Source organism: Polypterus senegalus, chromosome 4 (genome assembly GCF_016835505.1).
Source record: "Polypterus senegalus isolate Bchr_013 chromosome 4, ASM1683550v1, whole genome shotgun sequence".
NCBI classification, from domain to species: domain Eukaryota; kingdom Metazoa; phylum Chordata; class Cladistia; order Polypteriformes; family Polypteridae; genus Polypterus; species Polypterus senegalus.
This window is the reverse complement of record NC_053157.1, coordinates 23,207,140-23,229,887: the sequence shown is the minus strand read 5'-3', so window position 1 is coordinate 23,229,887 and position 22,748 is coordinate 23,207,140. Positions and strand designations below refer to the sequence as shown.

At 38.5% G+C, this 22,748-nt stretch overlaps 1 protein-coding gene across 1 annotated transcript in view; it reads right to left on the bottom strand.

The window, feature by feature from the left end:
- The window catches only part of adamts12 (ADAM metallopeptidase with thrombospondin type 1 motif, 12), a 623,896-nt gene that overhangs the window by 171,738 nt on the left and 429,410 nt on the right, over positions 1-22,748 (bottom strand). The window contains exon 15 of the mRNA XM_039750336.1: positions 14,835-15,079. Coding sequence (XP_039606270.1) covers positions 14,835-15,079 — 245 coding nt within the window. The remainder of the gene's footprint in view (positions 1-14,834; positions 15,080-22,748) is intronic.

Below are 22,748 nucleotides of genomic sequence, written 5' to 3'. Positions count from 1 at the left end.
GGCTGAGACAGCGTGTCCTTGAAGCTGTATACCGATAATTCCCTTTCCGATCAGCTGCTGCTGTGATTCACACTCAGATACAGTGATATAAATACTCTGAGTGGTGCAGTGAGAGAAATATTGAAAAAGATGATCCGCTGTGGAAACTCCTAACAAGAGGAGCTGAAAGAAGAAGAAGAAGGAGAAGTGAGAGTAACAACGCTAAAGCAGTTATGGTATTTGGAATACTATGGCTGTTCCCACTACCATTATATTGTTACAAGTTAATTACAATCAGATGCATTACACTAATAAAAAATATGCGGTTAGTTTTGGTGTATTTATAAAGCCGCATCAGGAAAATAAGGTGTAACCACACAGGAACAGTAGCACTGCTTTGACGCTGGGTGCCGCCAGTCTGCAAAACCGAGCGGTGAACTTGCGTACGACAAGGTATGCGGTACCGTGAAAAGTGCGGGGATTTACGCCAAGTGTAGGTTTTATACATCGCGATTTGAACGTGGAAAAGTTCTTACGAGCGTTTCTGTGCGCACGCACCGTTTATACATGAGGCCCCTGGACTGCAGACTGGCCATTTCAGTACCCGGATCCTTCTCCTACGCAGCCATGATGTTGTGATTGATGCAGAATGTGGTCTGGCAATATCTTGTTGAAAAATGCAGGGTCTTCCCTGAAAGAGATGACATCTGGATGGGAGCATATGTTGTTCTAGAACCTGAATATATTTTTCTGCATTGATGGTGCCTTTCCAGACATGCAAGCTGCCCATGCCACACGCACTCATGCAACCCCATACCATCAGAGATGCAGGCTTCTGAACTGAGCGTTGATAACAACTTGGGTTGTCCTTGTCCTCTTTGGTCCGGATGACATGGCGTCCCAGATTTCCAAAAAGAACTTCGAATCGTGACTCGTCTGACCACAGAACAGTCTTCTATTTTGCCACACTCCATTTTAAATGTCCCTGGCCCAGTGACAACGCCTGAGCTTGTGGATCTTGCTTAGAAATGTATTCTTCTTTGCACTGTAGAGTTTCAGCTGGCAACGGCAGATGGCACGGTGAATTGTGTTCACTGACAATGGTTTCTGGAAGTATTCCTGAACCCATTCTGTGATTTCCTTTACAGTAGCATTCCTGTTTGTGGTGCAGTGTCGTTTAAGGGCCCGGAGATCACGGGCATCCAGTATGGTTTTACGGCCTTGACCCTTACGCACAGAGATTGTTCCAGATTCTCTGAATCTTCGGATGATGTTTTGCACAGTTGATGATGATAGCAATTTTTCGCTGGGTAACACTTTTCTGATATTGCTCCACTATCTTTCTGCGCAACATTGTGGGAATTGGTGATCCTCTACCCATCTTGGCTTCTGAGAGACACTGCCACTCTGAGAAGCTCTTTTTATACCCAATCATGTTGCCAATTGACCTAATTAGTGTTTATTGGTCTTCCAGCTCTTCGTTATGCTCAAATTTACTTTTTCCAGCCTCTTATTGCTACTTGTCCCAACTTTTTTGGGATTTGTTGAAAATTTTGAATCAACATATTTTTCCTTTAAAATGATACATTTACTCGGATTAAACGTTTGATCTGTCATCTACGTTCTATTACAAATAAAATATTGACATTTGCCATCTCCACATCATTGCATTCAGTTTTTATTCACAATTTGTTTAGTGTCCCATCTTTTTTTGAAATCTGGTTTGTAAAAAAAAAATCATTAGTACTTCAAAATGTTAAACTTGGCTTAACATGGATATATGCAGATATTTAATTATATGAATACTGGCTAAGCAAAACCGCCCCCATACTAGTGAAACAGGACAAACTTTAAAAATCAATTAAAAATAATTTAATTCTGGCCAAGTGGAAGGTAGGTACACTGTATCTGATCGTGTTCAGCTCTGAAAGGAGAGCGTCCCCCGCTTGGGGAGAAAAGCACATGGCCATGATGTCTTTGGCAATGAGCAGCTACCCTCTAAAACACATGTAGCTCTGAAATCCCTCTCAAAAATGTCAAACGTTAACAATCTGTAGATGATAATGACTGTGGAACAAACAAGTATTGCTAGCTAAGCGGAGGCAAGGTACGCTCCAACATGTGGTAAGAAGTAGACTGACTTGAATGGAGGCGAGCGCATGGGTGAGGAGGGCCCCGCCTCCCTGTCCTCGGGCTGCAGCGTCATTCTCGGATTCCTGCAACTAAATCGGTATCGCAAGCAAACTATCATACTTAGCGCAATGAGAGAAGCTGCAAAATCAACTGGAATGTTCAAGCAAATTATTGAAAGAAAAATGATCTAAATCCGTTAAGTAGTTCTCTCATAAAAAGTGGACAGACATACTGACAGACAGATAGACGTTGGATTTTATGTGTATATTTATATATATATATATATACATACATATATATATATATATATATATATATATATATATATATATATATATATATATATTGTCACGCTTGGGTCACAGATTTGCACAGAGACACACCAGGTCGTGGAAAGAAGAAGGATTTTTATGCAAACACTGCAAACAAACATTTTGTCTCTTCAAACTTGCTCCTTGACAGAGATGACAATTTCGTTTATCAATTAAAGGGTAGCGAAAGTTCCTTCTTCTTCAAATGAATACGCGTCAGGAGCAGAAGCAGTCTGAGAGAGAGAAAAAGCAAAACAAATCAATACCAAAACTGACAGGCGCTGCGCAAGGCTTTTTAAATCGGTGGAGTATCGCGCGAGGCTTGTATTGCGAGTATTAGCGCAAGGGTAAGGAGCAATGACAGGGTAGCCAGTGTTTCAGGGGTTGTGGTTTTCTCAGGGGCGTCTGTCTCTTTCTGGGGAGGGAGCAGCCCGAGCAGCCCTCCAGCTCACAATATATATATTGTGGCGAGTGGCTGGGGGCAGTACCCAGCCGGAATGCCCGGAAGAGGGATTACGTCTCCTCCGGACCACGAGAGGGCAGCCACCCTGATTGGTATGGGGACAACGGGAACAGAGCATGGAAGCTCAACCCTATAGGGGCCCGTGATCACCACCAGGGGGTGTCCGGATGCCTGAGAAGGGACGTCAGGACTTCCAATACACCCGGAGGTGATGGGGGAAGGAATACCAGGGAGACTTGGTTTGGCGGAAGTGCCGGCGGAAGTTCACTGGGAGACACCTGGAGCACGTCCGGGTAAACATAAAAGGGGCCACTTCCCTCCATTCATTAGCTGGAATCGGGTGGAAGAGGACGAAGCCTGGAGGAGAGGAGTGGTGGCGGTCAGAGAGAAAAAGGCATTAAGAAAAAAGCCTGGACTGAGGGTGATTGGTGCGGGAGCACTGGGTTTTGCATACACTTGTAAATAGAGATGTATAATAAACGTGTGTTGGTGCTTGAACCATCGGTGTCTGCCTGTCTGTGTGTGGGCTACCTTCTACAATATATATACCGTATATATATATATATATATATATATATATATATATATATATATTGTAAGATGCTAGAGTTTGCTGTTGCCTCTTTCAACCCAACAGACACACTGCATGCAGGGTAAAATCACCAAGAAGATATTTAATATTTTTTCTTCTTATTATAGTGCCCTGAAGCTACTCCACCACCATAAACAGGCAATACTATAATTTTAAATATAACCAATTCACAAATCTCTCCTTCACTCTTCCCAGCAAGCTCTGTCCTCAACCTCCCAACTCTAGCTCACTCGCTGGGTCTCCAACAGTCCCTTATATAATTTTTGACCCGGAAGTGCTTCTGTTCTTCTGCCCATGTGACTGGTTGGCACTTCCAGGTCAGATGTAGAAATTCAGTTTTTGGTCAACCTGGAAGTACTTCAGAACTTCTGTCCCCCGTGACTCGATAGTACTTCCAGGCTATGGAAAAGAGACAAGTCTCCAAGTCCCCCTGCAGTGTCTCCCGGTGGCACCCATGGCATCCAGCAGGGCTGAGAAGCCAAACTCCAAATTCCATGGTGCCCTGGGGAACTTGGGGTACTACTATGCTGCAGGGACATTGCCATCTGGCATCTTGGGGGAGGCAGTGTCCCTCCGAAACTGCTTTCCCCCATCTTTCTCCTCTCTGGGTGTCCTGGCCGGGTTGAGCATATATATATTTAGTGTCACAAGAATGAGTCGGAGACATCATAAACAGTTGGGGCAGCCACCTATATATTATTTTCTCGGCTGCAATAGTCATTTTTTATGGTAGCACGATGTGCCTACAACAGAGTCCAAAACAGAACTGCCTATACTGAGGCAAGATGGCAGTTTTAAACATAGACATAGAATTACTAGACGCTACATGACCAGCAGCATTGTACGTCAACGTCACCGCCATATTGCGAGCGGCACTGTTGTGGAGTGAAGTAATGAATAATGTGCTGCTTGGGATTGTACAAACTGCTGTACACTCCAAAACAGATCCTAGGGGATTACATTTCATAGGTAGGGCTGAACAATTGTTTTGGTTATATTTGGCCATTAGAAAATCCCATTTCATAATCTTAGCACTCAAGGTCACCTTACAATAAAATTAAACAACATTAGTAAAATTAAAACAAGAGAATGATAAATCAAAAAGCAATAATTAGCAAACAAACAAAGATAACTGGCAGCAACAGTGCAAAATTCACAATTGGTATGCCAGTTTGAAAAGATACGTTTTGAGGGCAGTTTTAAAATGTGCTATTGAATCGAGCTGATGTATATGAGACGGAAGAGAATTCCCAAGTTGAGGAGCACTATGAGAGACGCTCAAGCTCCCATAGCACAGAGTTTGATGTGTGGTACAGAAAGTCGAGCTACAGATGAGGATTTGAGTGTCAGTCTGGAGGAGATCAGTGAGGTTGTGGAGAGCTTTAAATGTTCAGAGTGGTATTTAGTATTGTATTCAGTAGTTAGCAGGGAGCCAGTGAAGTTGAGAGCGAGTAGGTGTAATATGTTCAGTGGATTTAGAACAGCAGGTTATTATCCTGGTAGCAGAATTTTGAATATGTTTTAAGCGATAGATATGTTTTTGTGGGATGCCAGATAGAATAGCATTACAGTAATCTATACTGTACGTGAGGTGACTCGGGCATTAACCAATACTTTAGTACTGTGTTGCGTAAGAACAGGACGTCTAGAAATGTTTCAGAGATGGAAGAAGGCAGTCCGAGAAATGTTACTTATATGGGAGGAATTATTTAATAATAATAATAATAATATTATTATTATTATTATTATTATTTAATAATTGCCATTATTAGTGTATAATGGATATAAATAATTGCATGTAAATGATTCGCCAACATCTGTTGTATGTAAATGATGCTGTTTTAAACTTTATTGTTTTTTCATCAAAAAACCTGGTTTCCACGTCTACTTGTATTAGTTTAAATGACACTTTTGCCACTCGCAATAGGGCGGACGCACTGACGTATCGTGTCGACGGGGCAACACAGTGAATGCGGTGACTATCTATATGAAATCACGTCATCGGTGCAGGAACTAGGAGTGGCGTCCTCATGCCCAGAAGTGATGTCATCATCGGGGCTGGAAACAGGTGGTATTTCCCGGGAAAGGTCTGGACCGAGAGAGATAGTCAGTACATTCAACCAGAATTCTGGGTAACCAGAATTTTGACAGATTGTGTGTGGTTTTTTCAGTAAGGTTTGCCTTTATACATTTGCGTATTCCAATAAAAAACATGCACTGTAATCACAGCCTATCATTCTGCTTCTAAACCCAATCCACTATTCTAAGATCATAAGAAGTATTTTAACAAGAGCAGACCATGCGGCCACACATATCTTATTAATCTCTAGCCATTTAGTTCTGAAGAAGTTGTCAAATCAAGAGGTGAATGTCATCAAAGCATTAGTATCTACTACACTCCTTTGTTACTTATTCCACATACAGTAAGTGTTGTTTTCTGTATGAATAAATGCTTGTAGTTTACCCTTTTGAAACTTCCATTTGTGCCCCTGTCAAAGTCCTCATTATCAAGTAACAAAGGTGACAGACCTGTCTCCTTCAATTTTCATTGTACCGCTGTGAGAAACAGAAAATAAAGGATATGTCTTACAATGCCACTACGTTTAAGACTGCTGTCATAATAATGGTCATTAAAGCATTATGATGATCAAGATCTATCTGTCTATAATAAAGAAAGCTAGCTGTAGTCTAAATTATTCAAGAAAAGGAAAACAGACACCTAAATCAACTGAAAAACATATGCACACGTTAGTCAATTTGAATACGTACACAGAATAGAATGCCTTTTATTGTTGTTGCACAGATGTACAATGAAATATCGGCATGTCGCCTGAATAGTACACACAATATAATAAAAATTAAACCTTTAACAGATTCAACATATGCTCTGCATTTTAAACTACACACATACATTAATATACACAAATAAAACATTGAATGTGGAAACATATAAACAGTAAATAGTGGAGGAGTTCCATTTTAAAATGATTGCAATGTGTCTCCAAGATGTTGCTTTTGTCCCATTGTTGCCATGGGTGACAGTGAAAGACAAATGATCAAAAGCACTTAGATGTTGTACGTAGGTTTTAAACACAATTTAGTTCTCTAATGTCGTTCGGGGAGAAGATTTTCAGTAGTCTGGAAGTGCATGTCTTAATAGAACTATAATGTCTTCCAGAAGGCAGCAGAGTAAAAAAGTGGTGGCCTGGTTCATATGGGTCCCTAATGATTTTTTTGGCCCTTCATAAACATTGAGTTCTGTGTATGTCCTCCATAGAAGTTTACAGGGTGTTGGTAATTTTTTGTGCTGAATTAATGACTCTTTGAAGAGTGTTCATTTCAGCCATGGAGCAGTCAGCATACCATACAAGGATGCAATAGGTAAGAATGCTTTCCACAGAGCAGTGATAGAAGGACATCAACAGTGGCTTGGACAGGCTAGCCTTCCTCAGCATCCTTAAGAAGCAGAGCAACTTCTGTGCCTTCTTCATCAGAAATGTTGTGTTAACAGACCATGGGAGATGTCTATGCCAAGGAATTTAAAGCTAGGCACTCACTCCACTCTGTCTTCTCTGATGTGTAGAGGAGCAAGCTCCTCTTCCTACCTCCCAAAGCTGATAAGTGTAAAGTTGTTAATGAAGCCCCATTTAGACAGTTTGCTGACCTCATCCCTAGAGACAAACTCATCGCCATTACGTATTAGACCTACCACAGTGGTGTTGTGACAAGTGAGTCATTGTCTTGCACCCTAAAACATGAGGCTGACTCTCAGCACTTTAGCAAAACCAGCTTTATTGAACTTGAAACAGGAACAGCAGGCTTGTTTATTGGATTGGGATCTACGACAGAGACACAGCAAACTGGCATAGTCCGGGCCAGGTCAGTGGCCAAGTTATACTGTTCCCTGTAATTATAATGTTCCATGCATCACCCATTGGCGACAGGCACGTAATGCGTGATCCCGATTGGCTCGCAGTTGTTTGTGCGGCACTATGCTGCAGACCTGTAGTTGCCTTGGCAACAGACAAGCAGTATTCCACAGATGGGGCAGTCGCACTTCGGCACGCCATCCTATTCATGGTCCTAAACGAGTGTCATTTGCAAACATGATGATTGCATTTGTGCTATGATTTGGTGCACAATCGTGGGTATATAAAGAATAAAGAAGAGGACTCAGCACACAGCCCTGTGGAAGAAGTACTATACTGCTTTATCAGAGATATTTTGAGCCTAAGAAGTATCTTTTAAAACCAGCATAGCAGTTGTGTGTATGTACAATATTTTAGTGAAATACAAAATAAGATGGTATCACTGACAAAATTCTAAACACTACTGTATGTCTATTCTCAGCACAGAGAGGACACACAATCTTGAAATTAGCTGCATCTCCACATTCATCTTTCAAAAGCAGAAGAAACAAAAGATCAATTAGTCAAAAAGAGAAGCATTCAGTCAGTCACTCATTTTCTAACCCACTTAGTCCTGCACAGAGTCGCGAGGGTCTGCTAAAGCCTATCCCAGCTAGCATATGGAGCAAGGCAGGAACAAACTCTGGATAGGGCGCCAGTCCATCACAGAAAAAGAGAAACAGAAGGAAGAAAAACAACAGAGGAAATTAATACGATAACTCCAGAGATCATTGGATCTCATTAATATTAACACATGTTCCCTACAAGAGTAGTATAGTTATTGAAATGCCACTCTAGGTGGTACTCTTCACTTGTCCATCTACATATTAAATGCAGTGACTGGAGTTTATTTAAATACTCTGGAATCTCACAAACACGTTCCTGTATTAAGGTATGAAATGAAATTACAAGATGCTGTACATTTCTCGTAAAAAGGTTAACAGAGTTGTTTTGTTATTCAAACAAATTATAACATTTTGAATTTAAAGGGTTTTTTGATTATCCTTTGTAATATAATACAATAAAACTCACTATTAGTTTTTTATGATGGTAGAAAATGTCAAATGTTGCTGGCAAATCTTAACTTATGGAAAGTGTAATAAGCATAACTAATAAAGGCTCTACCATCCAAAATTTCTTTCTGTTCAATTTACAGGTGTAAAAATCTTCCACACTATAATAACTCAGTACTCTGCTTATCCTAAAAACAACTAAAACTCAAGGAAATGATCTTCTCACAATGGCAAAAACTATACTGTTAGGAGTGAACTCGTAATTACATTTTATGGACGACTTTCTAAGATTGCCGATGACACGACTCTGCAGTAAAATTCATTTTGAAAATCTTTTGGCCTTGATCACAATTATCTAGACTACCTGTTTTTTGACTCTTACTTTGTTCTCATGAGTCTTTTTTTCTGGTCCTTCTCTTTTAATTTTGCTAGCGATTCATCTCTTTATATATAATACGCTACCATGGCTGTCTGTTTGTCTGTCCAGGATTTTAAATCATCTGTAGCTAACTATTGACCTGAAATTTGGTACATATATACTAAGTGACCTCTATTGTCCGCCTTCAGGGTGATGATTTTTATTCCTCTTTTTATTTTTATTTTTATTTTATTTTGTTGTAGAATCAACTCTCTGCAGTGGCCAGCAGGGCGGCCATGCCGCGCATGTGTACGGGTGCTGTTCTCATTCCTTACCACCTTCGCCATCACTTACCCTACCATTTCATATCTTAAATCATTCTTTAGGCAGATTGAAGATTTAAGTGTAGGCTTAAGTGAAAAATTAAAGAAAATGCACTAAGTAATTGCAACACAAACACTGACTTAATCAGTGTTAACGCGAAAAAGAAAAGAAGCGGGTCGCTAGATTGGAGAAAACAAGAGCTGCTCAAGAAGCAGCAAGCACATCACCCTCTGAGCAACACTTTAGTGACTGGGGAAAAAGCTCAAGGCTTTGAATCTTGAAGCTCCCACGATCTCCTGGATCATTAAACACCTGACCAACAGACAGCAATTTGTGAAGCAGAGGGACTATGTGTCAGAAATGGTGGTGTGTAACACTGGAGCACCTCAGGGAACTATCCTGTCTCCCTTCCTGATCACCCCTTACACAACAGACTTCCAGCACAATACCAGTATTTGCCACCTACAGAAATTTTCAGAGGACTTGTCCATCATAGGCTGCATTAATAATGAAGACGAGTCCAGGAAGGTTTTGCTGCATTTCAGGTAATACTGTGACATAAATTACTGCATACAACATGTTAAAAAACTCATTGAATGAATTTAATCAACAGATTTAGTATCAGGATATACGTTAGATAGAAATTAATTAGGGGCCATTACAGTCTTAAGCTGACACTAATGAGTAAAATATTGTAGTTTCTTAAGCAGAGAAAGCAAGGAAATTATGGAAGAATTTTTAAATGATTTTTGATCTGTTGAGAAACCAACTGAATTTAATTTTGTCGAGTTTCAGTTCATGTTTTTAATATTATGTGTGCATAATACATAGTGTATACAGTAGAATAAAATCCATATTTGCAGATCGCAACCAATTTATTCAGATTCCACTAAAAAACAAATGTCCACAGAGAGGTGCAGTATTTTGCCTAACCTGCTTATTTTTCCATATAATAATGCTTATATTTAAAAATAGGGATATTTAGTGAATTTTGTTGGTATGGTAAATTTCATCAAAAGATAAAATCACAAAGGTCTTGACAAAGCACAATTCATTTTCATATGCCAAAAATCTCCTATCAGCATACAGTATATTACCATTAAAATTAAGTAAACCTGGCTATTTCAGTTTGTATGATGCTGGGACTTGACGTCCATCAGCACTGGTGCAAGGCAGCTCATGCCGAATGCTCTCACGCAAACAACAAAACAATTTTCTGTCTCCAGTAAGCATTTCTGTTTCTAGGTGCTAGAAAACTGGTTAAAGTCCGACTCCATTTGTTGTGATCAGTCTGCCGTTTCTCCTTGTGTTTTCCCTACACATTCCAAACCTGTGCATTTTTGGTTAATTCAGCATTATAAATTGTCCAAATAAGAGTGAATGTAAATTACAGTGAGCTGGGTACCCTATCTATTGTGGGATACAACTACAAGTGACCATGAATTTATGCATATACACATCTTAAGAAGTTATATAACCATATGCTCTATAAAGAGGATGGGAGGCCAGCGTGACGATGCAGATGGATTGGCCAGCAGAATAAATAAATAGCTTTGTACCCAGCAAATTAATTACATTAATGGAAGGACCAGTGATAGCCGGGAGTTGGGAGCAGTTCAATCCACCATACAGTAGGTGGCAGTGATCCTCACAAAGGAACCCAGTTGAGACAGCCTTAGGGATGCTTGGGAGTTGGAGTCTGGAAATTCAGCACTACGGGAGTCCTGACCCTATAGAGGGCTCTGTTTGGGGAGGCATGCTCTACTGTCTTTGTGTCTTGGTTGAGATCTGCCACCTGAGGTATAGGGGATGGAACTGCTCGCTACTCTTGGCTTCCGCTTTTTCATTTATTAATTCATATCAGCTGGGTATGCAAGTATTTTCCTTTCTCGTCACCCACTTTGTCTTCATCATCATACTGGCCTTCTATCCAGGTAACGTATTTTTCTCCTTCTCACCTGGGATGCCTGTTCTCCTTCTACTATATAAATATGCATGTGTGTATGTGTGTGTAAATACAATATAAAAACATCTGCCAAGGCCTCTTTTAATGGTAATATTTAATCCCCACATGAAACAAGTGATTAAGTGGTCTCTTAAATTTAATGGATGTGGGGAACAAGTTACATTGTTAGAAAAGATTGAGTTTTCATGATTGAATAAACCAATACCGAAAGTGACTTACAACAACATGATTTCAGAATTATATCCTACTGCAATTGTTGTACACATAGTGGTATGGGATTTTTTAAAGTGCAGATGTGTTGTTTAGACATCTAACAATGGCAAGGAAGGGAATTTCCTCACCCAAAATCCCAGTACATTTTATTGCACAGGTAAGAACAATTGGAATGTTAGAAAATTGGTGCTATTTACTCCAAAATATTTCAATTTTATTGATTTCATCATTTATCTACTCTATCAAACTTAATTATGATGAAATAACACCAAACACAGAAGCAATGGGTAACTGCCCTAAATGAGGTACCAGTCTCTTCAGAATGCAGACCTGCTCAACTAAACAAACTAAGCCATGTAATTAAAATTGAAGCTCATGTGAGTCAAACTGCTATTAACTCAAAGGAAACGGGTGTACCCTGATAGAAACACACATAAGAGTGTGTAGACTTTACACAAACATTGATCAGGAATTAGATTTGAACCCAGGGTGCCACCATGTTGTTCATCAAGAATTTAGTTTTCTTTTTTTTTTATTTATTAATTTTATTACAATCAATACATAGCAATCAAGTTTTTACAAAAAAAAAAGAATTATGCTAAGAACAGATCGATCCCCACCCTTGAGAGAGAGAGCAAGCCAAACGGTGTAAAATTTAAGGCTTTTAAAAATACCTAAATCAACAAATTCTCTGTGCTTTATAAAATCATTTCAAAATATTACTGATTAGATCCTGCCATGTTTTGAAAAAGTCTGCACAGATCCTCTAACTGAGTATTTGATTTTTCCAATTTTAAATAATATAACACATCAGTTTCCCACTGACTTAAAGAGGAGAGTTTGGGTTCTTCCAGTTTATCAGAATAAGTCTGCGTGCCAAAAGTGTAGTGAATGCAATCACAATTTGTTTGTCTTTCTCCACTTTAAGACCCTCTGGAAGAACCCCAAACACAGCTGTTAATGGGTTAGGAGGGATTGAGAATTTAGTTTTCTAAAGAACATCTATCCTTCTTCTGAAACCTGCTGATCTCATTACATAATTACAAGGGTCTATCCCAGAATTATTATCTAAAAGGCAGGAGCCATCTCTAAATCGGACAGCAACATATAATTGCCTGTTCTCCTGTACACATCCTCACTTAATTATACAAAGTCAGTTTCAAGTTACCAATACCTATAGGAGATACACCAGACTTCATTGATGTACCCGATACCCAGAAATGACCAAGTACACCATACACACTCTGCCATATTTGTAATATCTGGTAATTACTGGGAACCAGCACTGAGCAAAGAAAACCCAGTGCTGGCATGGAGGTACTTTTTTACCATCTAAATTGTCTTTTTGGTTTCATTGAGTTACATTGAGGAAGACAATGTTTATGGAAACATAATTCTGAGGAATTTTAAAGAGAGCTATCGGAGTGTCACAAGATTTACTTCTATTATATTAATATCACGATTCTTAGGTGAATCAGTAACAAAAATATTGAGATTTTGTTTTCTTGTCTCCAAAAAGTATCTCTCTACTGTATAAAAAAATCCTTCAGCGTGACAAGACTTTTTGAAGACGAGACTTTTTGGAAGAGAAATTTCTTCAAGTCCCACAAGATGAGACTTTTGCCTTGACATGTTTTCAAGTCGCACCCTCCTTTCAAACACTGTCAAACAAGACCTCAACTCTCATTTGTGTGAATGCTTTTGTCAGACACACTTCCTGCACTCTCTGCTCGTATACATTTAACGTTTTCCACACTTTAAGTTCTCAATTAAAGAAGACGTATTATGCCCAAATCTTATTGAAGAATTGCATCACGAAGGGTTATCAATATAAAAAAATGAGTACATGCGCAATTCTAGCACCAAGAAATGCTGACGTCAAACAAATTAACGGCAAAAACGTAGATCAGTTACACATCAAATTGGTTAAATGCATCCAAAAATGTTGAATGGTTACACGGCAAATTGGTTAAATGCATATCAGTAGACTATGCTGAAACAGTTGGTGGTGATTGTGTGGAAGATGAAAACAACAACTTACAATATCCCAAAGAATACCTACAACCGTTGACAACGTCCAGTCTTACAACGCACAAATTACTGTAGAAAGAAGGATGTATCCAAGAAAGGTAATGTAGTACACCTTCTGTGGATAACATTAGACAACAAAGAAGATCTTGATATGCCATTCATATTAAAACGTTAACAGTTTCCGGTTAGAATAGCTTTTGCAGAGACAATTAACAAATCTCAGAGCCAAACATTCGAAAAAGTAACTGTATTTAATAGAGAGAAAGAAATGAAATTCAATCACGGCCAGTTATACTGTACATTGCATTGATGCATATGTAACAATTCCCATGAAAATAAAAATCTGTTTAAATTGTACATCCACATCTCCATACGTAAGTGGCAGAACCGCATAGAGGCTAACACATAGCGCAGGCCGGGGATGTTGGCAAGTGAAGCAAACAGGGGGCAAAGCCCCATAGTTTACTAAAAGGCTCACCATGTCTCATACCTAACCAAATTTTCTATGAGCTCTTTATTTTTTGATGGACAAATGTGATGCACACACATAAATTTGCTGCCATATCTTGATGAAGAGTTTTGGTAAAGGCAGCTAGTTATACTGATAATACTAAGTATTATATTCATTTAGTTGCAATTAAATCTTTATTTCAATCTTAATTTTGCAATTAAAAAGCAAAAAAAATAAAAAATACATAGATTCATGAATCATTAAGTCTATGTGTGCTGGTGTGCCAGTAAGGGAGATGCTCCTTGTTCCTTGGTGGGTAGCCTATGTATCCTTTGCTTACTACGCACAGGACACCTGGTACCAAGCTTTTTCTTTTGTTACTGATGTATATGACTACATGACTATACTTCTTACTCTATATAAACTTCTCAGCCACTTGAAATATTTAAAAATATTGCTTTTACATCTGTTCTAATTTGTTATCTTACCACTTACTGGACCCACTAAGCACACATATAATGTATAATTCAATAATGTAGTGGAGTTTTGGTTTTTTTATAAGCTGTTTTGTGTTTTCATTTTTAAAAACATTTTATCAATATTAAAGTACAGAATTACTTCTATGTCAATTATCATAAAAGAGGTTCAACTGAAATAAAAGTTTTAAAGTACTGAACGTCAGATGGAAACCCTAATATTTATAAAGATCCCATATTCAGTAAATTGCTCAGACTCGTGCTAGCTGGCAGTAATGGACTTTCTCCAAGTCTTTCTCAGAAACACATGAAAAGGGTTGAAAACAGACAAATATAAAGTTTACGTTGATCATGCATGTAGGAAGTGCATGGTAAGTACACTGAAAATATTACTGTAATTACTACCTGCATTATTTCTGGTGTTAGCCATTTTTTCTGTCTCAGGGAATTTGTCTTCACATGATGGATAATAGCACATAATATGGAAAACGTAGTATTTCAAACTTTAACCAAGCACACCTTTCTGTGATATTACTCCTAAAACTGTATATTGGTTTGCAGCCAAATAATCTTACATGTGTTTTCCAACACTAAACAAAGTATTGTGATTCACTACCTGTATATATATTGGTTCATTTACTGGTCCAGGTGATGTCAGATTCTCCAGGTCTCCATTTCGCTCATAAAGGAAAGAAGTTCCAGCCATCTTGTATTCTCCATTCCACTGAATAATGAAATGTCCATTCAGGTGATATACTTCTTGGTCTTCTCCACGCATTGCCAGAAAGTTTCCTGCTTCTCCAATTTCCCTAACAGTTATATGTCTTGCACCTTTCGGGATGAAGGCAACATCAACATACCCTGAAAAAGGATCATGCAAGAAAAATGATAAGCTATGAAGCGGAATATCCTTACTTTGTATTCTATTTAGTTTTGTTAGTCAAAACAGCAAAACCACTAAGGTATCTAGAACAGTATACATTTTTGGATTGAGATTAGAGATGAGGTGCTAGGAAGGAGCCAGCTTTTGATCATGGAGAACACTTATTCACCTGTATCAGTACAATCAGTCCTTTAGAAATGCACTATATAATAGATAGATAGATAGATAGATAGATAGATAGATAGATAGATAGATAGATAGATAATTTGTCCCAAGAGGGAAATTTAGATTTTTACAGAAGCTGAAGAAATATCATAATAAACAAAATGACAGCAATCCCCCTTAAATACACCAAAAAAGAAAAACCTCTGGTTTATCTAAAGATAAAAAGGCAGTCAAAGTGAGGCATTATAAAGGTGTATTATCATAGATATGAAACAGCCCCTGTAACATTTATGGGCACATGCCTGTTGAATAATTTGTTTGTTAAAAGCACTTAATGCTAGTGTGTCAGAGACAGAATGTGCTGCATTGTTCATAATGACCATTAGTTTTGTCTGTACTCATTCCTCTTCTACTACTTCTAGGGATTCAGAGTGGGCTTCATAACTGGGTCTGCCTGCTTAATCAGCTTGTGGATTCGGTGGGCCTCACTTGAAGTAAAGTTACCAGCCCAGCCCAACACAGCCTGTCTATCACAGAGTCATACAATATGTGAGGAATTTCACTAATGACATTAAAAGAATGCAGACTACTGAAAAACAAAAGTGTTTGTTTTGCCCATTCTTATGTACAGTAGCTCCTGTATGTTACTAGACGACTTCATCCTGTCACATCTACTCCCTGAATATTGAATGGATGTAGGGGGCTCTTTGGTGTGGTGAAAGTCAATAATGAGTTCCTTGGTTTTGCTGATGTTAAGTTGCAGACAATTCTTTTTGTACACCGAAACAAAGTCCTCCACCTGACTCCTCTCTTCTGTCTCATCCCCCTTATCAATACACCCCATAAGTGAAGAATCATCTGAGAATTTCTGCAAGTTTTACATTTATAGTCTGAGGTGTACAGGATGAAAAGAAAAGGTGATAGGACAATTTCTTGTGGTGCTCCACTGTTACACACATACACAAGTCCTTGAGCCTCACAAAGTGTGCCCTGCCGGACAGTTAGTTCATTACCCAGGACCCCACTGGCTCATCCACCTGCATATCTCTGAGTTTACACCTTAACAAGGATGGCTGGGTGGTACTGAAGGCACTTGAGAAATCAACACATTATACTCGCAGTGCTATCAGCTTTGTCCAGGAGAGAATAAGCCTTGTGAAGCAGATAAATAATTGCATCTTCCACTCTAATAAGCAAACTGCTGTGGGTCCAAGTGGTCTTTCATAAGTGGACTCATATAGTCCAGAACCAGTCTGTCAAAGAACGTCATGATGTGGGACATAATAATCACTGGTCTGTAGTTAATAGGTGAAGAACTGGAACGATACAAGATGTTTTTACACAGCAGCAGCACTTTCTGGCGTCTTTAGGACAGACAGCAGAGGTAGCACATGGGTGGGAACCATTTAAACCCCTTGTAAATAGGGTTTTCTAGTCAAATAAAGACTCCAAACTAAAGATATAAATTTAACTTGCAGCAGAGAAATAAGAGAAGAAAATGACTTGTCAAAATAATTACTTATGATAAACTTCAATTTATCTTTTAACTTAGTGATTAAAATAATTAGGTCCCTTTATACAAGTAAAATTGCAGTTCATATCCTACATTCAACGACTTCACTGGCTGTATTCCCACTGCTTTGAAAATTACAGTAATTTTATGAATTAGAATCACAATGAATTTCTGCATCTGACATTCACTGTAGACTTCATAAAAAAAAAGATCTGAAATAAAAAAATACAGTTGCTTATGGAAAAACGTACTGGTCCAGTTACTCATAATGGAAATACATCCATATACTATACAATAAAACACTGCTCTCTGTATGTGTGTGTCATGTCCCTCTGTGCAAGCTGATTGGTTAGTTTGGCTTTTGTCTGATTGGTCACTTTACTTTTGGTTGGTCAGTCAAACACGATCAAGACAGGAAGTACCAGCAAGAAAGGCTGACACATAGAGAATATCAAGGAAAGGCGTAGAAGGAACAGTGAGCGTTGCCTTTAAATGTGTGAATTATTTTCAAAAAATACAAATGATGTTTTGACAGCAGGTAATGGTTGCCTGTCTATCATTGGTAGTCAAAAAGTGGACTGGAGGTAAGCAGTGCACCTCAAAATGACTTTACGGGAGAATGATCAAGTGCCTATAACATGAATAATACTCTTATTTTACTAGTAAAAAATAATTTCAAAATTCTCAAATCGCTTTTAATTAGGATTATGATTTCATCATCATTTAAAACTAATCCTGGGTGGCACGGTGGCGCAGTGGTAGTGCTGCCTCACAGTTAGGAGACCTGGGTTCGCTTCCCGGTCCTCTCAGCATGGAGTTTGCATGTTCTCCCCGTGTCGGTGTGGGTTTCCTCCCACAGTTCAAAGACATTCAGGTTAGGTGCACTTGCGATTCTAAATTGGCCCTAGTGTGTGCTTGGTGTGCTTGGTGTGTGTGTGTCCTGCGGTGGGTCGGCACCCTGCCCAGGATTGGTACCTGCCTTGTGCCCTGTGTTGGCTGGGATTGGCTCCAGCAGACCCCCGTGACCCTGTGTTCAGATTCAGCGGGTTGGAAAATAGATGAATGGATGGATTAAAACTAATCCTTTGTCTAAGGTTATTTTTAAGCTATGTTATACTTCATAAGAAATACTTTCTGCCAATGGCTGAGTATGGCAAATCTGCCATACAACTGTTTGGGACTCCTTGGATGGTACTTAAAAAATACATTATGATCATAAATACATTCATTTAAAAATTCTTTAAATAAACTTGACCCAGGTTATGAATTTGGGAAGAAAATTTATAATCTGCCTCTCCCCCTTATTCATTGGTCAAGAGTCTTGTCTTCACTTCAGACACACATTATTATGGAAATGCGTCTTTCCTGTTTACCTTGTAGGCTGACTTTCAGGAAATAATAATATTTTACCAAAAAGTGCATTAATTTTGCCCATTTTGAACATGAGAATGGATAGCAGACATGTGGGTTATGTGACACAAGTTATTTCAGATTTTTTTTCCCCCCAATTCTATCATTTGACAGAACAGGCTTTAAAGGCATTAAATTCCAATGTATCACAGAAATATTTTCTCACCATTCAGCATGGAGACATGACATTATTTTTTTTTTCTTGACCACCTCTACAAACTATACTGTATATAGGCCAAAATCAGAAAAATTTTCTGTTATTTTAACAGTTTCCATTTTTGTGTAAACTGTTTTGCTTTGAATTTTTACTAAAACTTTTAAAACAAAGAATTATTTGCATGCATAGGTGTTCACAAGTCACACCCATTGCCTGAACCCAATGAGAAAGCAAAATCTACTGAATTTTGGGAAACCAGATTCCTTTACTGTTTTAAAAAATTTGTAGTTAGCAGGTTCTGACAACAATTTAAGATTAATGTTTGGCTCTGGTGATGTGTGTTTATTGATTTTCGAATTTCACTATTTTATTTTATCTCTTCACAATTTTTGTTGTGATCTCTTCACATATTATGCTGTGATTTAGGACAACCAAAGCACAGGAGTCCCAAAAAACACCTACTAGAGGAGAACACTGTCAAACCTGGCTAGTAATAAAAGCAAACACATACTTTTATAAAAATAAAACAGTTTTATTTCCACAATGAAGCCGTGTCAAACAATGAAGCTCCACAGAGCACAAAAGACACAAAGACATTCTCTGGACAATAAGACAATACCAAGCAAACACAGTCCCAATAATCACAAGTCCAAATTGAGGTCAAAACACAGGGCAGAAGATCAAAAATACACAATTATTGAAAAGCACAGTAGAAGCACAGAAATTCACCAAATCTCCCAAGCACATTCAAAATGAACCACCAGGCACTGTGGAAGACCCTCTAGATTTATAGGGTGGAGGACAGTTCCTGGCGGTGCTTGGCAGGTGGCCCCGCCTCTTGGGGAACCTCCCACAAAAGACGTGGAACATAACACAACCAGCTTATTAACAATATTAGAAACACAGAATAATGTACATAATGAAAGTGATCAACATTAACATATGGCACAAAAAATGAACTAAAAAGACATGAAACACGAGTTGAACCCCCACCCTTTGTAGGGTCCCAGGCTGAAACATGACATATTGAGTCGTTTATTTATCTTTTGACGTCCCAGTTATGACCCTCTCCTTGTTACTTGGGTTTTGATTCATCGCTGGATCATTTTTCTAATTAAATTTGGCTGATGTCCTGTGTAGTCAGCACACAGCCCAGTTTAGCAGACAGGCAGGACACATTCACTCATTCACTGGACCAGTTAAACGTAGAAACAGAAACGTATCTAATATGCATGTTTTCAAAATGTGATAGGACACCAGAGATTACAAGCTGCTTAAAAGAAATACTTTGTGCATGAGTAGGCACACTAGTGCTTAAACAGTGTTATATATAAATAAAATGTAATACTATTATTATTATGAAAAATCTGAGATGGGTAACTTAACTCTATTAATATCACAGATTTTAATTATAAAACTGAATAATGTAATTCAGTTCATGGCCACACCAAATGTGTTTGTTCTCTAATGACTTTGTGAAATAAAATTTGAGAAATTACACTTTATTGGATACCATTTTTAACCTTTCACCCTCTTAATAATTTTGTATGAACACTAACAAAGTGTGAAAGTAAAAGATCACCTATTAGCCCCAGCTTGAAATTATTGGTGTCAAACTTGCTTCAGCTCTGGCAGCCATCCAGGTACTACTGAATATTTTAAACCACTCATTGAAGCCATCACTTTAGATAAGTGAGTAACAATGCTGCGGTGACTATGGGAGATATACAGTTAGCTGTGTCATTAAACTTGAAAGAGCAGCATGAAATGATTTGTTACTCCTTACATAATACGCTTCTTTGCTTAGTGAGAATCCTCTGGGAGAAAGCAGATGGAAGAGTGTTCTGCGTGTGGTGATCAAAGGTTATTTGTTTCATAGTTATCATTGATTTGCTTACAAAGTAATATGCTCTGCATGGCTTGTATAGCTAAATATTCATGTAAGCCATTAAAGGTCAGGTCACCTTGTTCCAGATAAGCAGATGTTCTTAGGTCATGCATTTGAAAAGAACATTTCTTTAGCCTAATAAAATTCTCTATATGTGAGAAAAAAATAGGAAAAATTGAAATTTTGTTGTAGTAATATAAACAGTAAAAACGGTAAGAAATGGTTACTTTAATATCTGTGATAGTATTTCAGTTTTGAATACTGCTGTAATCAAATCATAATTAGGGTGGAGCTGTTGCTTTGCAGCTAAGAATCTGCTCTTGCATCTGGAAGGTTGCCGGTTCAAATCCCGTTATTGCCAGAAAGGATCTTACTTATAAGCAGGGCCCTTAACCTGAAAGCAGCTCCAGGGGCCCTGTATGATAGCTGACCCTGCACTCTCACACAACCAAGGGTAATGCGAAAAGACAATTTTATAATATGCTATATCAAAAAAAAATTAAAATCAGGGAGGGAAGGGAATAAACAAGGACAGTTCCTATTTCTGTTCAGTGCAGTTTATTGACATTCATTTTTTTTTTCCCTTGAACTTTATTGGTATACTTACTCACTTGAAAACCAGTTTCATCATCTTGCATCAAATGCTGTTATGTTCAACCCTGGTTTATTCACTGGCTTATGTGTATTTTCTTTTTTATTATTGTTATGGATATGATGGATTATTGTTTGGGTTATTTTCTAATTATTTTTCATTTTTCTGTGTCATTTGTGGTGTTTTTATTTATTTAAGATTTTATATCTTTACATGTGCAGCCACATGTTGTGTCTTGTGGGTGGAACCTCAGGAGGCGGGGCCGCCCTTGATGTCACTGCTGCTGGGCCCTCCCGCTGTCTTCAAATTGCTGGAAGAACGAAGGAATAAGTTACATTTCATTTATTGTCTTAAGCTCTTAAGTGCATTAAAATTTATTTTATCTTTCTCGGATTGTTGCCTCTCAATTTGTGGGTTCTCTTTATTAGATTGTGTATTGGGGCTGGGTTCCTCTAGGCTACCCTTTTAGGAAAATCCTTTTGCCTTTTTGACATATTTTTCTTCTTTATTGTTGAGTATTGAAAAAGACGTGTTCTGTCTGGTTTAAAGTTTCCTTTCCGTAGAGAAAGAGTAGCGCTAATATCTAAGAGAATACAAAGGGTTTATGCTGTATAACTGTGCAGGGAATATTTATAAATAGTGTGGGAGAGTTTATAAGGGCTTAAAATATCTAAAAATAACCATACAAACATATGGTTTCTACTTCGCGGATTTTCACCTATCGCGGGGGGGTCTGGAACGCAACCCCCGCGATCGAGGAGGGATTACTGTATTCTCTCAGATATTAGGTATGATTCATTGAAATTATGTATGTAAACACACTGTTTATATACAGTAAAACCTAAATATTATTTTAAAGATATCGAGCGTCTCCGATATCACATATGTTACAGCCATTACGATAGACAGGCCTCCAGCAATAAATACATACAATGCAAGAAAAATTGTATACAGTAAATGTGTATACAGTGGCACTAAACTTATGTACATGTACTAAGTAGTGTAAGTAGAAAATTAATTATAGTTACTCACCAACAATGACACGATGACTTGTCCGATAACGAGGAGTTTAGTTTTACTGCACAACAAAGGAGAGCGTTACAGCTCTTCTAAAGGAGCCTCTTCAGGCGACTGTGTAGCACCGCCGTTGTTCTTCTTCAATCCAAATCCCTAAAGCAGATTCCATCCAGACCTCTGCCTTATTACATCCACTTACAACTCGTTTTGCACCCTGGTTAAAAGGACACTGCGTGCGGCCATAGATCTTATATTCCTTTCCTACTTTTTAAATAAAAAGAATCGTAGCCTCATTGATGCCGTAATGGCGTCCTACAGCGGTGTAGCTTTTTCCCTTCCTTCAACATATCCAAAATGTTTACCTTTTTGGCAATCGTTAACATCTTCCGTTGGTGCTTGGGCACGGCCCCTGAAGCAGTAGCAGGAGCAGTTTATTTTGGAGCCATGATGAAGGGCTTGACTACGCACAAAGATGAACACAAAAGAGCACAAAAGTTAACTCTTTACACAGCGAAACACGTTGATGCTGAATGAGCGAGACAAGACTTCCTGGTTAATGCCACAGTATTGAATTCAGCGCTCTGTCACTGAGCCATTCAGCACACAGGAACTTAACTGCGTGCTCTGATTGGTTAGCTTCTCAGCCATCCGCCAAATAGCGTCCCTTGTATGAAATCAACTGGGTAAACCAACTGAGGAAGCATGTACAGGAAGTAAAAAGACACATTGTCCGCAGAACCCGCGAGGCAGCGAAAAATCCACATTATATATTTAGATATGCTTACATATAAAACCTACAATAGAGTGAAGCCGCGAAAGTCGAAGTGCAATATAGTGAGGGATTAGATAGATAGATAGATAGATAGATAGATAGATAGATAGATAGATAGATAGATAGATAGATA